The sequence below is a fragment of the Anas platyrhynchos genome, chromosome 4 (assembly GCF_047663525.1).
Source record: "Anas platyrhynchos isolate ZD024472 breed Pekin duck chromosome 4, IASCAAS_PekinDuck_T2T, whole genome shotgun sequence".
Classification (NCBI taxonomy): Eukaryota; Metazoa; Chordata; class Aves; order Anseriformes; family Anatidae; genus Anas; species Anas platyrhynchos.
Genome location: NC_092590.1, coordinates 14929746 through 14946859, shown reverse-complemented (window position 1 = coordinate 14946859; position 17114 = coordinate 14929746). Strand labels below are relative to the sequence as shown.

General features: G+C 44.1%; 1 protein-coding gene across 4 annotated transcripts in view; it reads left to right on the top strand.

Moving 5' to 3' along the window:
* LOC101794869 (probable E3 ubiquitin-protein ligase HERC3) overlaps positions 1 to 17114 on the top strand; it is a 36832-nt gene that overhangs the window by 1374 nt on the left and 18344 nt on the right. For all 4 annotated transcript variants that reach the window (XR_003496737.3, XM_027455804.3, XM_038177815.2 and 1 more), the window contains 10 exons: positions 1863 to 2120; positions 8645 to 8804; positions 10234 to 10310; positions 10887 to 11108; positions 12763 to 12854; positions 13867 to 13997; positions 14119 to 14279; positions 14806 to 14882; positions 15498 to 15622; positions 16167 to 16226. Coding sequence is in view for 3 of the 4 variants with exons in the window: in XM_027455804.3 (XP_027311605.2) it covers positions 1895 to 2120; positions 8645 to 8804; positions 10234 to 10310; positions 10887 to 11108; positions 12763 to 12854; positions 13867 to 13997; positions 14119 to 14279; positions 14806 to 14882; positions 15498 to 15622; positions 16167 to 16226 (1331 nt within the window). In the remaining variant the exon portion in view is untranslated. The remainder of the gene's footprint in view (positions 1 to 1862; positions 2121 to 8644; positions 8805 to 10233; positions 10311 to 10886; positions 11109 to 12762; positions 12855 to 13866; positions 13998 to 14118; positions 14280 to 14805; positions 14883 to 15497; positions 15623 to 16166; positions 16227 to 17114) is intronic.

Sequence of the window (17114 nt, the reverse complement as noted above, 5' to 3'; positions counted from 1 at the left end):
CAGCATGAATGGGCTCTGAGCTTCTTTGAGGTGTCACCCGAGTAACTCCTATGAATCACTGGGAGTCTGACCTCTTCCTACTTCAAGCTATGTCTTAACAGTGGGGAAAAAACATCGTTTGCTAATTGCACACACACCCCCAGCCCAGCACTGAAACTGCTTGTGTAGAATATTAACACAAGGAAATTAATTTGAAGTATTTTTAGCATTTTAAATGAAATTAGCATCTGGAAAGAAGACCGTGACCCATGGGGAGCAGACTGCCCAGAAACCCTTTTAGAAAGGTATCCTAAATTAATATTTAGCTCACGTTGTCCGATGTCCCTGCAGTTCAGGTTGTAGAGCGCTGAAGTCTTTTCAGCCCAGAGGCAACGTCGGCTGAGAGCAGCAAGGAAAGCGATCTGGGGATCTTCAGGGCTGCTCTCCTTGTGAAGCTGCTTACACCTTTGTAATCAGGGGATTCCCCAGGATGAGACAAATGGTAGCCTCAGATTTTTTTTGCTCTTTCAGCTGTCAGGCTTGAAATGATTCTGTGCCTTTGTGTTGTCACCTGCAGGAAGTTGCTTGCGGTGTTTATTTTTCTTTTTTTATTTTTTAGGCAGAACATGAAGTTCCCTGTAAATATAGCAGTTGTGTCACTGGAAGCATAAGCACGTGCATGACTTCAGTGTCACTGCGTCCCACGGCACTCCTGTTCCTGCTGTAGGAAATGGTGTAACTGGCACAGAGGGTGTCTTCCGTGGGCCATCTGAGGGCAGCCAAGCACCGAGTGTGCAGCAGGGGCTCTGCCAGCTGGACAGAGCCTTGTCACCTCCTGCTTTTTAAACTGGGGGTGCCTTGCAGCTGGCCGGTGACAATTGTACGTGGGGTGTGAGTGAAATGGGTTATGCTAAAAAGGAGCAGGGGCTCTTAGAGATAAATGGGATTCAGTGCGAACTTTAGGGCACCTGATAAGAGATCCTAGTGAACACTTTGTGGCAGGAAGCTGCACCACTGATGGGCTACAGCTGGAAAATCCTCTCCTCTCTGAGGTGGAGGTGACCGCAGCAGGGGAGCCCGGCAGGAGATGAACACACGCTGCTCAGGACTTGGATTATGAAGGGCTTTACTGCTAATACCTAGGGCTTGAATTAGCACCGAGCTTTGGAAACCAACTGAGTTGCACGTGTTTCCTGTCTATGAATCTGATTTTTTATTTTTATTTTTTATTTTTTTTGAGGAATTTTCTGGTGCTTTGAGGGTAGTCGCTGGCTTTTAGATCCTGTCCTGACATTGTAAGTGTTGCTGCCGCTGTAAGTTGCCTTAGTTTAAAACTTGGCGTGGTAAATCGTAAGGCTTGATGTTGAGGATCTTTCATTTTCTGTTCTGCTCTTTCTTTTTTTTCTCTTTACAGAAAAATAGGGCTTTAATCAGTTTCTAGTTCAAGCAGGGGAGTTCTCGGTGTCGTACTGGTATGGCATGTTTAACAAGTGGCCCCAAAACACTGAGATTAGGAGGGACAAGGAAGCGCTGCTACAATCTTTGAGGTGCTTGTTCTGGAACAAGGGCTGATTTCCCCCCCTCCAGCTCTTATGCAATAGAAAGCTGTTGCCATACCAAGTTCAGACTGCGCAATAACTCAGTCCCTTTACATTGCTTTATTTTTTTCCTTCCCGTTGTACTGCATTATCTGCAATCCCTGACTTTCACTGCGTTCAGCACCAGAGATAAGCCCTGAGCTCTGGCAGGTTGCAGTGATGGTGGAGTTTTACGTATCTGTTGCCGTCAGGGGCTGAGCTGTCAGCGTGCTGTTCTACTTGAACCTCTTTTTCTTGGAAAATTCTTGCTTCATCCACACTTCTCCCCTCGTTTTCTCTTCCCAGGAAGAATACATGACTTGCTGAAAAGAGAGAAAATGCTATGCTGGGGTTACTCGTCTTTTGGACAGCCTGGGATAGGTAGCAACCTCCAGGTCATCATTCCTGAACCGCAGGTGTACGGGTTCATCCATGACAGAAACGTCAAGGAGGTGGCGTGTGGAGGAAACCATTCAGTGTTCCTGCTGGAAGATGGGGAGGTGTACACCTGTGGCTTGAACACCAAAGGCCAGCTGGGGCATGAGAGCGAAGGAAGCAAGCCAGGTAAGGCTGCCTCTTACACAGCTTTGAACCGGCTGAGGCTGGGGGGCTGAGAGGACCAGGGAAGGTGCTCTGTGCTGGTTACTGTGGAGCTGGAACAGCCAGCAGAGCTGAAGATCCCGTCGTGATGTAGCGATGCTGAGTAGTATTTGCTGGCTCTGCAAAGCTACAGCTGGGCAGTATGGGTGGGGAGGCGTTTCTGCCTGCTTTGTGTGGGAAGTGCATCAAGAAGCAGAGGTGAGTGGAGGTGATCTCAGGACAGGTGTTTTTATTTGGCTTTATGGTGCCTTGTGATAAAAGGGAAGGGAGGGCCTTCTTGCTTTTAGCTGAGGGAGTTTATGAATTTTGTTTTCTGCTCTTGCAAATCTCGTGTCAACTTAGGCCTTGTCCCCTTCATGGTTTCTTAAGCTAGAAGAAGGTCGTTGTAGCTTTGTGTTCCCCAAACTCAAATTGAATAACATGAAGACATGCGGGGCACCAGCACCTTTTGAAGGCTGTAAAAAAAATGCTTGAGGAGTTCAGAAGGGTCAGTGGTCTCTGTCCTGTTACCTAGGTCTGTGCTCAGAGAGGAAGCAGCTCCCTTTTATCTCTCATGCTTTGGGGTGGAGGGGGGGGAGCTGGAGGAAAGGATATGGAGACATATGCTGCCATTATGTTAAAAGCTTCAGTTACTGTTTTTAAGAATATGTGATCATGCTGTTCAGTCAGAGACAGATACTGCCCAAGATGATGTCTGCTTATGAATAAAATTCCAGGAATCTGCAATACAACACACTCAGTGTTGAGCTAACTTTTTTTTTTCCCCCCTTGAAAAGCTTGCAGGTTTTACTAATGACTAAGGGGGAAAAGAGTTTTTATGTATGCAGTAAGGTTTTTTTTTTTTTTGATGACTCTGGTCCCCTTAACTATGTATTCCAAATAATTAATTTGTTTTTCTTCTGCCTTCCATTGACACAGATGATACTATTTCAATTTTGCTTCTCATTCTTGCTGCTTACAAAAACATCAAACAGGAACAGTTGTTTCAGTAATTCCTCTTGGAGGAGTCCTTTAGGGAGCACCTTTTGTAATGAAAGATGCTTTTGAATTTGTTTTATATTGCATTTATTATCACACGGGCTGAGCTTGTGGATGTAATGCAGAGATAGGATGGCAACCACTGAGCTGATTTTTGTGCCTCTCCAGCGCAGGGAGCAGGGATTACTGAGGGAATATTTTATGCTGAATGAGGATGAGTTGATGGAGATTTTTTTACTGGAAGTGTCCTTTCCTGATGTTACTGCTTAGGAGAATTAATTCAGAGATCTTCATGGTAAAGAGTTAAGAGTCCATTGTCCTGCAAAATCAGTCTGAGTTTGCTCAATTTCCTGAGCATCATCAGGTGTTACCATGCATTAAGTCTCCAGTGTGTAGTGATAATTTTGAATTACAGTAGTTTAAGGAAACAAGGAGCTTATTTCTAACTGTACCTCTAAACTTCCTCTGTAGCCCTGTAATCTCGCTTAGATTTGGTTCTCTCCAGGTCTGTCCTGATGTCTTGCCTCCCTGTGATGTTTTATCTGAGTGTGCATGTGTATGCTAGGCCTAGATAACCCGAGGTAAAGGCTGTTGTGGAATTTGGGCTAAATTATGGAGGTATGTGAGATAGCCAGCTGGTTTTTAGATGTTTGTAAAGTCTTAGACACATGTTTGAGATGTTGAACATGTTTCATTACAGGGATTTCTTCTCTGCAGCTCATTCAGCCTACTGCTAGTGGGGAATAAAAGAAAGAAATGTTGGGAGGGGGAGGGAGCTTTGGTAATTAACATCCCAAGGGAGCTGCAAAAAAGTGTCTGGCACCAACGTTGCCTTGAACCTTCCCTCTGGTAGCAAACAGCAGGCAGAACCATGGCGTTACAGATTTCCTGCCTGGATGGCAGGGAAATTTGCTGCAGGGGCTGCAAATATCATGTCCAATCTCAAATATCATTACACAGAGTCTCACTACGTATAACCCCTGTCACTTGAATTTCTCTGAACACAGTGGCCTTGCTTTTCAAACGCAAATTTACTTCCTCTGAACTCCGGTGTGGAGCTAAAGTGGCCAGAAACACCGATGCCCACGGCGGTGTGCCTGTAAATCATGAACTGTGTAACAGCTGAGAATTCAGCTGTGTGACCCGTTTGTAAGGACAGCCTGGATGGATCGTCCTCTTGTAGCCTCTTCCCTGTTGGGGAGAAGCCAGCTGGGAGGCCCTGCTTGCTGGGGAGCAGGAGGAGAAGCGGCAGGGCTGGTGTTTGTTGGAGGCAGCCATGGGAGGTGAGCAAGTCACAGATGAGGAGTGGCGGCTGCTGCCTGGAATAGGTAAGGTCTAGAACCACGTACAGCGGTAGGAAAATGTGATTTTGGGGAACGGGGAAACTAACCAGAAGGGTTGAGGTTGGAAGGGACCTCTGGAGGCAATCTTGGTGGGAAGAGGTGCAACCCCCATGCTCGAGCAGGACCACTGAGGGTAGGTAGCCCAGGGCCACGTCCAGGCAGCTTTTGAAGACCCTTGTTCACAAGGTCCCCCCAGCTCCTCTTCTGCAAAGTTGCTTTCCAGCTGGAAACAGCTGCTCCTGCAGCAGTTGTGTGGAGAAATGCTCACTCTCTTAACACCTGACCTGCCTTTTAAACAGCGGGTTGCCCATGTAAACTCCTGATAAAGAAACAGAGATATGAGCATCTGTGCTTCCATCAGAATGCTCTTCAAATCTTGCAGCAGAGAAAGTGGAATTGTTCTGTGCATGTATACACTTCTGATCTTGCTTCTGCCCTATGAACTAACTCATTCTTGGTGGTTTGTCTGGCCTGTTATACAGAATAACCTCCGTTAAATGACTGAATTTCATGTCCTTGAACACCTTTACTGCAGAAGCACAATAAAATCTTTCACGTTCCTGAGGTTTGTGTTAATCTGTGTCCTACTTGAGTGTACACATGAATCGCTTGTACTTTAGCCCTGTGATGGTAGTATGGACTTGACACTTTTTTCCTTAGACACATTTATATCCAAAAGACCAGTTTGTGTTCTGAAGGGGAAAAAAAAAATTGAAGTGCATTCAGGGATGACAGTCTGCTTTTGCTCTACATCCAGTAGCAAGCTGTGAGACCAGTTTCTCAGCCAACACCTTCCATTTTGCTTCTGAAGTACTGTTGCTAGAGCAAATGTTTTCAGGAAGAGCTTTCTCCAAAAGCTGTTTTATGAGTTGGGGATGGGCTTGAGTGCATAAACTTTTTTTTATGAACCCAAAAGATGGGGTGTTCAAGTTATATCAAACCTCTGCCCTACTGAAAGCTGCTGAATCTAAGAATAAATAAAATCTCTTTTGTAAATGTTCAATAGGAGTGTGTTGATCCCTCCCTTTCCCAGTCACCTGCCTTCTGTGCAATAATATTTTCAAACAGGACTTGTGAAACTGACTGGGATGTCATTGAAAGCAAGGACAAATGTGTTGCAGTGCCCGCACTGTACAGATGTGGCTTCTCAGGAACATGGGGCTTTGTTCTGCTCCTGTGCAAATTGCTGCAGGATTGATTTGAAGAGGAACTAAGTCAGCAGGCCAAGTGCTTCTGGAAATTCTGGGCTTCTTAATCAAAGCCTTCCTTCTAGAAGAAAATATAAAATGCCTCTGTGAAGACTAAAGATTTCCTGTTTCTGTGCAGAACTGCTCTGATAACATGAAACGATGGCTAAATAGCACCTGTCCAGTTACAAAAAGTGGAGCAAACCCCTTAGGTCTTGCTCGCAGCGTGTGGTATATGTTGCAATGCTCTCTGTGCTGGAGGGATTTGGAGGTGCTTCAGGTAGATCCCTCGGCTCAGACACAGTCACAGGGTGGAAGGACATGGCTACAGCAGTCACCTGTCTGCAGGGCTGACCACAGGATGGCTGAGGTGGGACGGGGCCTCTGGAGATCATCTGGTCCAACTCCCTGCCAAGCAGGGTCACCTAGAGCACATCGCACAGGATGGCATCCAGGCAGGGTTTGAATATCTCCAGAGAAAAGGAGACTCCGTAACCTCTCTGGGAGGCCTGTCCCAGCGCTCTGTCACCTCACAGTTAAGAAGTGCCCCCTCATATTCAACCAGAACCTCCTGGGCTTCAGTTTGTGCCTGTTGCTGGGCACCACTGAAGAGTCTGGCCCTGTCCTCTTAACTCTCTCCCTTCAGATATTTGTGTACGTTGATCGGTTCCCCTCTCAGTCCTCTTTTCTCTGTGCTAAACAGACTGGGACACCCAGCAAACACCATCTCAGAGAAAGGCTCGGCAAGGAGGAGGGAGGCGGTGGCAGCAAAGCGGCGGGGCTGGCGTCAGCAGGGCGGTGCCAGCTGCCTACGTGCTGTGCACCTCATCGGGGCAGAGACTGTCTGCAGACACAGAGGCGTGTTCCCAAAACTGTCCTCAGGTGTTGCTGCTGACAGCCCACAGCTCCAGAGGTGGTGTGAATGAAGCCAGGGGAGCTGCCTTGGTTCCCGTGCTTCCTTGCATGCTGACTGAGGCAGGTTATACTTTCAGAAGCACCTGACAACATCACAAATTCTATATATTTGCTTAAGTAGTCTATACAGTCTGATTTCTTCCTCTTCAATCCCAGGCTCTAGATGTTCTTCATGGCAGCTGTGACCACGAGAGAACTGCGTGAGGGGAGCTGAAAGCGTGCAGAAGGCAATCACGGGGTGATGCACGCGGGGCTTTAAAGCAGAGAGGAAGGGATGAAAAGGCCCTGACAAACAGCACGTGTTTTTTTTCCCCTCTGCAGTTACCAGTTTCCAGGTGTCAGCACCAGGCTTCACAGGGAGTGGTGTTTCCTGGAAAAGGTGCTGAGTGTATGAGTGCTCCTGATGCTGGTAAAAGCACTGAATAGCTAAGGCAGTGCTGACAAAACAAGGAGTAACCGAGGAATCAGCAGTGAGCTGAAGGATCCTACTAAATGTATGAAAATCTTGTCAGAGAGCTCGGGGATCTGCTGTTGTTTATGAGCTCTTTGTACTGTGTCTTTACCAAGTTTCTGGCTGTTGACAGCTGCCGTGATGTAGCTCAGAGGAATTTCAACAGTTGTTTTTCCCTCCCCTGTGTTTCTCCTGCCATCTATTATCTGGGCAAGATACCTAATGTAGAGACTCAGCCCTTTCTGAGCAGAAAGAAACAACCAAGAGGGACAAATGTGCTGAGTTGCTTGTTCTCAAGCTGGGGAGGACGCGAGGAGCTCCACTTAGGTGTCCAAGAGGACCGATACTGCTTGAAACTCTTCCAAGCAACAGCTGCTTCTCCCTAGGGGAGAAAACCAGATTTTGCCCCTGAAGGTGTAGCATTAGGGCTGATTTCAGACAGAAGAAGCCATCTGGTGCTGTCCACGTATATCACAGGACACTTAGGGCTGACAGAACAAACCTCACCTGTTGCATTGCTCATCCGCGTGCAGTGATGCATCTTTTCTGAGGAACCAGCAACGGTGCTGTGATGCTCTGGAAATTAACAACAATTTATACCAACAGCTAAAATGTGGGATATTGATTTTACAGAATGACAAGCAGGACGTGAGAGGGGGACTTAAACTAATCACCACCTAGCAGCTTATGGAGCGCATCTTTCTTCATCCACTCCGAAACATTTCTTCAGGGAAGAAGGAAGAAAATCAGCCTTGCTTCTGTCTGGCTTGTGGGGAGTTTTTCCATTCAGCTGTCTGTCAGTTCCAGCGCTTTGTTGCAAGACAAGACCTTTTCATGTCAGTTTGTAAAAGCTCTGCGTAATGAGTAAGACTTGGTTGCTGATGTTCTAAAAATAGTTGTCAAACCTATTCCAGTTGCATAACATGACATGACAATGAAAACTAAATTGTGGGTAATCTTCCAAAGGAATGAGTGTTGTTTTTTTTTTTCTCTTTTATTCCTCTGTAAGGCCCTCTTGTTCTTTATACGATTTTTTTAATGAGCATCTGACAGCAATAGAAGCACTGCTAGCAACAGGTTGGTAGGTTCAAACCTGTTCCAGGCTTAGCACTGAGAGTGTTGTGACATGTGTGCTTTGTGCATCGGGTAGTAAAGCAAGAGACAACTGGATTGATGAGCTTTTTGGACGACCTCCCATTGGACATGAGAGGTGTGGAAGGTCAAATGTATTTTACAGGGTTTGCTGGCTTCTGAGTCCTTGCTGATCCCCACATCCAGGCTGAGTTAGGAAACATCAAATCTGAGAAGTGTGGATGTTCCTAAATAACCTGATTGCCTGTATCTGAGAGGCTGTCTGTGTGTAGGCTATCATTGTGCTTTGGGGCGTGTACCTGCCCTTATCCTATGATTCACAAGCCAGACTTTCAGAAGAGCTCAGCAGTTTCAGTAAAGGTTGGTGCTTTCCTCTTGTAGGGAATGTTTTAAAACTAAATTGAGCATCAACACACCTTCTGAATGGCTTTGCCTACAGGTTTATCCAGACCTGATGTCTGCATGTAGCTATGAGACCAGTCCTGTGACCAGTTTTTTCTTTTTTTTTTTCTTTTTTCTCAGAACAAATTGGAGCCCTGGCAGGGCAGCACATAGTCCACGTGGCCTGCGGAGAGTCTCACAGCGTGGCACTCAGCGACCAGGGGCAGCTCTTCTCCTGGGGTGCCGGCAGCGATGGGCAGTTGGGCCTCACCACGATAGAAGAAGCAGTGACAGTGCCAAGGTAAATTTTTGAAGAGGTTCAAGTTTCCTTAAGGTACCTACTTGGACGTGTTGTATCAGGGATTTTTCACCTTCCAGCCTGGAGCATTGCTCTCACTCCAAGGGCTGGTAATTGGGTGCTTCTCATGTACCAATAGTAGCATGATGCCTCCTCCTTTCCCCTCTCAGCATTTTTTAAGTTTCATTGGCATTCAGGAAGTTTGGGCAGGCCAGGACTTCTGTTTCTGGACTTTGGTGCTGGGGACACATGAAGAAAGAGCATGCTCAGCTTCTTCAAAGAAAAATCTGTCAGTGTTTTCTACAGAGCAAGGAGATACATGAGGGAGGACTCCAAAACAGTAATGTTGTGTGGTGTCTGTTTATTCCAATCCCTAGAAATCCCTTGAGTTCACAAGGCCATATTTCAAGAATGGGGTAAAAGTATGGCCTTGTGAACTGGCACCTCAGTTTTGAAACTCTTGCAGCCTTGCTCATTAGCACCTTCTGCTTGTCAGCAAAGCTTCTTACCCAGCCCATTGCAATTCTGAATAGTCAGTGTTGCTCAGAAACTTCAGGGAATTGCTCTTTTATTTTTTTTATTCACTTGCTTAATGCCTATTACCTGTCTCAGAGTACTAAGAGTATTAAGCGCAAGGACATGTGGATGGAGCAGGGGCCAGTGGCTGACATCCAGAGCAGTTCGCAGATGACATGTCACAGCTTAGCACCACAATGAAGACAGCTGATCTCTTTGTACCCAGTGGTGTTGTATCAGGCTACATTAATAACAGATCTGTTCTGTCTCTTATTCTGGTTACCACTGCATATCCAGCGCAGAGCAGGAAGAGGAGGTTTGGGGCACCTATCTAGTAGGGTGGCTGTTATTATTGGAACAGTATTTAAAGAAAATGAGTTCTAGTTGCAAAAGCACATATTTCAGATGAAGGGCTCTGTGGGAAGAAAGCTCTTAACTTGCAGGCGGATCTGATACAACAAAGAGAGACATGCTCACATGCCAATGTAATTGTGCCATTTTAAAAATAACATTTTTTTGAAGCAGCTTGAACCTTTGACATGCTGTTCTTTGTGCAAAACACTTGAAGAGGTTTTGGTTCTATAACTCATAGGAACTACTATGCCCTGATGGGTTGAAGAATGTCAATGCCTGTAAAACAATAGTAGAGACACCAAAAAATGTTTCTTTCCCCACCATTTTCAGATGTCTGGAAATGTAGCAGTAAAGATAGTTGGAGTTGGTAGTCAAGTATCTAAATCTCCTCACAGATTTGTATCTATTGTGCAAAGATCTGTATCACCTCCAAGATTCAATTCCTCATCTCAAAATCACAGGTTATATGTGTGTCTAGAATACCTGAATGGAAATGGTAAATTCATCTATGGTCATACTATATTTGTGGATGATTATTCTAAAATAATGTCGTCTTCTTTAGGTTGATAAAGAAACTGAACCAACAGACGATACTGCAGGTTTCCTGTGGAAACTGGCATTGCCTGGCTTTGGCAGCAGGTGCTGTAACATTCATTATTTACTACCAAGATTTCTGCTGTTGTTTTGCACAGTGTCCAAGATCGCTTATTTCTGCACAATAAACCAAGGATATCCCTGTCTCAACTGTTCTTGGGACAAATGGGAGACAATAAAGTGGATCAGATACCATGAATATTGAAGAGCTTTGCCAATACTGCCAAGAAAGGAAGCATCACATATTACGCACTGCCTCACTACTGAATAATGGCAGGAACACTTAAAAGCTTTCCATCTTGATGTAGAAAAATGTGTAGAGTTAATTCTGTTGCATCAAAATTATCCTTGGCTCTTCTGTATGCAACCTGTGGACCATTCTTTGTTGTGTTGTTTAAGTTACAGCAGTCTATGTTGTATTTTGCACTTAGTTACACATCTTTCTTTACTTAGTGTCTTTGGACAGGGCTTTTATTTTAGGAAAGATCATCTTGCTTGATTTTTCCATCATGAGGTTTGGGTGGGAGAGAAGCCCCCAGCACTGGTGTTCATTTTGACAAACTTGTTCTTCTGTTGACCAGCTCTTATTCACTGTTCTCTTTTTTTTTTGTTTTGTTTCAGATGGTCAGTTCTTCACATGGGGACAGAACAGCTATGGTCAGCTGGGCTTGGGTAAAGAATGTCCCTCCCAAGCCAGTCCACAACGTGTCAAATCTCTTGATGGCATCCCTTTGGCTCAGGTTGCTGCAGGTGGAGCACACAGTTTTGCCCTCTCTCTCTCAGGAGCTGTGTTTGGCTGGGGGAAGAACAGCTCAGGACAACTGGGACTAAGTGATGAACGAGGTATTGAAATTATGCTCTTTGGTGAAAGAAGGATGGACTTTTTTTTTGGCTGAGTGACACTCTTTTTTCTTTTGACAGTCTGTTTTTACTGAGCAGATGTAGAAACCTCAGCAGCTCCTTAGGTTTTCTGCCTTAGAGGACAGAAAAACAGTCTTGGGCTCTACAGGCTTTTCATGATTAGTTGTAATAGAAACACTTCTTTTTCCTTTCTAGATGTTAGTGGGAGTGAAGGTCAAAAAAAAAAAAAGTGTCAAAATGCAGGAACCCAAGGAAGTGCTTATGTTATTCTTCCCCTCAAAAACACTCTGTTTATATTTTGTTTGAAGTTGATGTAGAGCAAAGGCTCTTCATGTGGAACAATGAACTGAACTTGCACAGTTTTTCAGACATGCTGGGCCAATGGTATGTTGTATTTCAGGTGATCATGATCAGTGAAGCCTAGCCATCAACAGACTTGAAGACTGATTTATAAATTAGGCTTCAAGAGTGGATATGACATTACCACTAGTCTGAAAAGTCCAGATTCCCTCAGCTTGTTAATATGCTCTTTAACTATTCACAAAGGCAAAAGAGATTTTCTTTGGAGTTTCAGATCAACCTCTTCATCTTTATCTGCATAGTTCCTGAGTAGCTTTAAGTATCTAGGCAAGTTACTGAGCGTGGATGTGAAACACCACACGCATGGATAATTTGCTTTGCATGGGTGAATACACGAGGTGTGTATATATTTAAAACTGTTAGGTTGTGTATATAGTAGCTTATAAACACCGTATGTTGCAAGAGAAAAGCATTGCCTCACATTTTGTCTACCTATAAGGGAACGATGCAACTTGACAACCCACCCTACCAACTGAAACATGTATTTAAAGCAATTACTCAAAACCAGCCTGTGTGCTTAATTTCATTTTGCTTTGTACTTTTAGGAATATGAAACGCAGTTGTAAGACTTGTAACACATTTTGTGCTTTCTCAAAAATGCTCCAGGTTTATTATCTTTATGATTTGTAAGATAGAGCACTGGTCTTGTATAAGAGCATCTATGTTCTTTGCATGGAGTTTGACAGATAAATGCTTCTGATTTCAACACAGCACTATTAGAAATGCTGCAGCTTGTGTATTAGAAGTTTACTATGTGCTAATCTGCAGAACAAAGTAAATGAAAAAAGCCTGCCCTCATTTTTAAATGCATGAAAATGCGACCATTTTCGTTTTGCTATACAGAAAAAAAAGCACCTGTCAAATCCTTGGGTGAGAGTCTTAAATGAACTTCTGTAGGTAGGAACTGGGTTTTTTGTTGGTACAAAGTAAGCAGCTGTTCCCCTTGCTGTCTGAAGTTGGTTTGGGGTACCTACTGCTTCTTTAAGTGCTTTTTTAATAATAAAAATATATATATTCTTTTAAATCAGTGAAACACATAGCCTTGCATAGTGTATTTATCCTCGAGATGCATACTTTTAATGATTTGAATGTCATAGTGAAGGAGAAAAGCACCATTTAACTGTTGGCAGAGATTAGCCTTTGCAAGTAGGAGGATCTTAAAGCATGACAACAGAAGGAAGACTAGGTATTTAAATGCACCTGCTGCCAGTGGTTTTCTCAGGCATTTCGGATTGCGTTTATGAAACAATTCCTTTATTTCATTTGTCTTACCCAGACCGGGAATCGCCTTGCCATGTGAAGCTGTTGCGGTCTCAGAAGGTTGTTTACATCAGCTGTGGAGAGGAACACACGGCGGTTCTAACAAAGGTAGAGGAGCTAACCTGGAAGCCCCAGCTGCTGTCTTGCCTGCCTGATGGTTTCACTTTAGTTTCCTAGGAAATGATAGAAAAGAGCAGACTGACCTACCTTATTTCATCTAACACCAGGAAGAGAAACTAAACCAAAAGTAAAGTCTTGTGGTAATTTATTCTGAGATTCTTTGCCCACATGATCCATTACCATTTTTAAGATGAAGATGTTAGTAATCCATGACAATAAATAGTAAAACTCAGATGAATCACTCAAAGAAATGAGCTTTGAGGAGCAGAAAAGAACGAACATATATCTTAGGAGGTTAAAAATAACATTGTCTTGGAAGATGGAGAGTTATCGTGCCTCAGAGTAAAAGGCAAGCCAGAAATAATGGGCTGTTAAATGAAAAGTTATCGGTCAGTCACAGCATTTACAAGAGGTTTGCAGTTCCAAAGCTACTGCGGTTTCCAAGTAGTGTGTAGTTTAATAGAGGATAAGGATGGCATTTGGAAGATCACTGTTCAGTTCTTGCCTTGCCCCTGCCACTTCCTAGGTATTGCTTGCTTGGTTGGTGCCAACATGCTCTCCACTGAAAAATGAATCGAAACAGCTAGCTGTGGGATTCCAGTGGGAGAACCACTGTCAAGACCAGAGAGTGTGGGTCTTTTTCCAGGAAAAAGCTCATCATCGTTTTAATGAGCAGCCACCAGAGATCAGTGTAAAGTACTGTGGAAATGGGTGCTATTGAACCATGGTTAAACCTGCTGAGATTTCAGGCCCATTAGGTAATGGTGGGGGGAAGCTTGTCTGCTGCAGGCATACTAAGAGATAAGTCTGACACTCTCTGATGGGTGGCAAGGAAGCAATTTGGAAGCTTCATTAGTGGAACCCAAGCTTATTTTCCGAATCCTTTGGAAATCCCCAGCAATCTCTGCTTAAGCTTGGGCTCGTAGCGAAACTGGAGTCAGAGAGATGCTGCTGGGATATGGGTCCTAAATGGAGAATATGCTGTTTGATTTGCTAACAGAGTGGAGGGGTGTTCACGTTCGGTGCAGGTTCCTGTGGGCAACTGGGACATGACTCCATGAATGACGAAGTGAACCCCCGAAGAGTTCTTGAGCTAATGGGCAGTGAAGTATCCCAGATTGCCTGTGGCAGGTGAGTCCTGTCCTTCAGTGGAGGTTAATGCTGACACTGGCTCTTGTAAATGCAAGGAATAGTCTTGCTTCTGCATTGTACGTGTCAAAATTAAATTAATTTGTACCCGTCTCTGTTACAGACACCACACTTTAGCCTTTGTGCCTTCTTCAGGAATGATCTATGCATTTGGCTGTGGAACAAGAGGCCAGCTGGGAACTGGGCACACTTGCAATGTTAAGTGTCCCTCTCCTGTGAAGGGTCACTGGGCAGCTCACAATGGGCAACTCTCAGGGAAGCCTGGTACGTACTGTGCGGGATTTAGAGTGGCAAATGGACATGAATCACTTCCTTTCATCCACTGCGGTCGAAAGACACCTTGACATTGTTCTGTGAAAGTGCTTGAAACAGCAAAAGAAACCCATTCCCCTGGCCTGAGTGCACTGGGGAATTACTGTGTGACCTCTTGCTCTCTGTTACTCTGTGTGCCCTCTCCCTTTCTCTTATCACGGCAGAGCTCAACATTTCACAATCTTGAGCCTTCATGAAATTGTCCTAATGCTGATTTGTGATGGCTCTGGTTTCTCATTAAAAAACCCATTGTAGTTTAAAAATTACAGCTTTCCCCTTCTGTCAGGCAGTATGTCTCCAAAAAAAAATAATAAAGAAAAAAGGAAAATAAAGTGCTGAAGTGCTTGAGTTCCTACTGAGTTCAGCCTTGCCTTCAAGTGTAAAGCATTAGACACTGGCAGTGCAAACGTGGAGGAAAGGCAAAGCAGAAACCTGCGTTCATCAGCCTCTAACACAACTGTGTCGCTTTCCTCAACAGATGCCTGTAAATATCACATTGTTAAACATATCTTTTCTGGAGGAGACCAAACATTTGTGCTTTGCTCCAAATATGAGGTAAAACAAATGAAGTACTTTCTCAAGCCTGTTCACCTGTCCCAGCCCTCTCTATGCACCCTTTTTTGGTGGTAAACCACTTAGATCATCAGGGAAGGGAGTTATTTCCTTGGCAGATGGGAAGAAAGGGACTGCCTTCCTCCTGAGACAGTGGGGTCCAGGTGATCAGTGTAAGGCAGCAGAACACACAGTGGGGTTCTGACAGATCAGCTGGATTGTGGGCTGAATGATGGTTTTTCTCCTTCTGTCTTATTTATTCCAGTAAGTGTTTAACATACACTTTTGAGGCATGGAAATAAATCTAGACAAAATGTACTGAGCCTGTAGCTATACACAGCAGTATTTAAAAGGCCTTTGGTACATTTAAGGAAATGTATTTTGTTTTTCTTTTTTCTTTTCCTCTTTGTAATAATGGTTTTGCTGATTGTCTTTTTTTTTTTTTTTTCCCCATGCCTTTTCTTTCGGGCTCATTAGTAATGTTGCAGCTTCCTAATCAAGCCTGTTCAGAGATCACACCCAGAGACCTATTAATGATATATAGAAAACTGAGATTTTGAATAAGAAGGAATTGTTTTTACAAGCCTTGTGTTTGCTGAAATCTGTATCTTCTCACAGAATTCCTTGCCTGCTGATGATTTCCGGACCATAAATGAAACGCGTTATACCTGTTTAATAAATGATGAAACTATAGATGTCTGGAGGCAAAAGCTTTTAGAAAAGAACAGTTCTAATTCTGTCAAGTAGGTATTGTGGCACTGGACAAGCCTATTATTGGAAGTTGTATTTAAATAATTTTGTTGGCTTCCATGCCCTGTTTTCACTTGAAATTCAGCAGCCTTTTCAAGTGTGGTTCATGGTTATATCCAAGGGGAGTACAGGTGCCAGTCACGAGGATGCTAGGTTAGAGCTTCCTAGCAAAACCAGAGGAATTTAAGGCTGCTTCAGGATATTGCAAATAGTGGGTGGGAGATGGATTTAAAAGTTGTTCTTTATTATGTGCTTAGAGTTCATGTAAAGCAGCGAGAAGCTGTGAACACACTGGTTAAATTCTTTCTTGTTTGCCTGCTACGAGAAGGGCAGAATAGGTGGAAAGGCAGCAGTGCTAACCTCCCTCCTTTGAAAGAGGAGTGTTATATGATCCTGAGTAAGCCACTTAGCCTTTGAATGATGGGATGATCTTGACGTTGTTTCCCATAGAAGGAAGGGAAGATAGCTGAAGAGATTTACTGAACATCTGTTTATACCCTCTCTCTCTGTTTTCTTTTGTCTTCCTGCTACAAACAGTAATGTTGTTCAGATACTGTCCTCAGCTGCCTGCTGGAATGGAAGCTTCTTGGAGAAGAAGTAAGTATCAAAGAGAGTCAAGTAGCTTAGCTTTCCCTTGAGGCAGACTGGAATCTCTTCTCCACTTGCTTTTGCACTGGGCTTTGATTTTTTGGTCAGGAGGCTGGGGCAGAGAGTGTTTACTGAAGAGGTGAGCAGTCAGAGCAGGGTAAGGAAGGCAAGTGTACTATACACATTCCTGGAGTTGTCATGCTTATAATTTTTCTGTATGAAATGAATATAAAAATCTTTGAAAGAGAGGGTTGGGAATTTGACAAGAAGGGAAATGAGTGATTGATGCCACGTACCTGAATAGTCTCTCACCCAGCTGAGCTAGCTGATGAGGGCTAGTGCTTGTGAAGGGAGGGAGGCATACCTCAGCACAGGCTGCTCATGAAAAATACATCCAGGCCAGCATGGATGCACTTTTCTTTTAGGTGACATCAGTTGTGAAAAAGTTTTGTGCTTTTGCGTATGAAAGCAGCAGTTTCAAGTGGATGTAACTAACAATAGGTGGTGACAAGGATGTAATAGGCACAGCTGAGTCAAAAGCTGTGGGCTGGGAAGGATTATGTTGCCTGCGTTTGTGAAGGTTGGGGAGGTAACAGCATAAGTTGAGGTGGGGGAGGAATTTTTTATAGTGACGTAATGAATAAATGACCTGTAAGTAGGTGAAGATGAGCCTAGTTACTCTGAATAATCTTTGAGTAATCTTCTCCAAGAGCAGCTCGAAAAAGAAAACAAGTTACTCATTATGCTTGCATTTTTCAGCTGGTACAATGGTTGTTTCTTCTCTAGCCTTGGGGAAAGGCAGCATTGTTACTGCATGTGGAGAGTTGTGTCATGTTGGTTTAAAGCACTCAGTGAGTTTTCTAAGTTGTTGAGTCACTGCAAATAGTCCCATGCCTC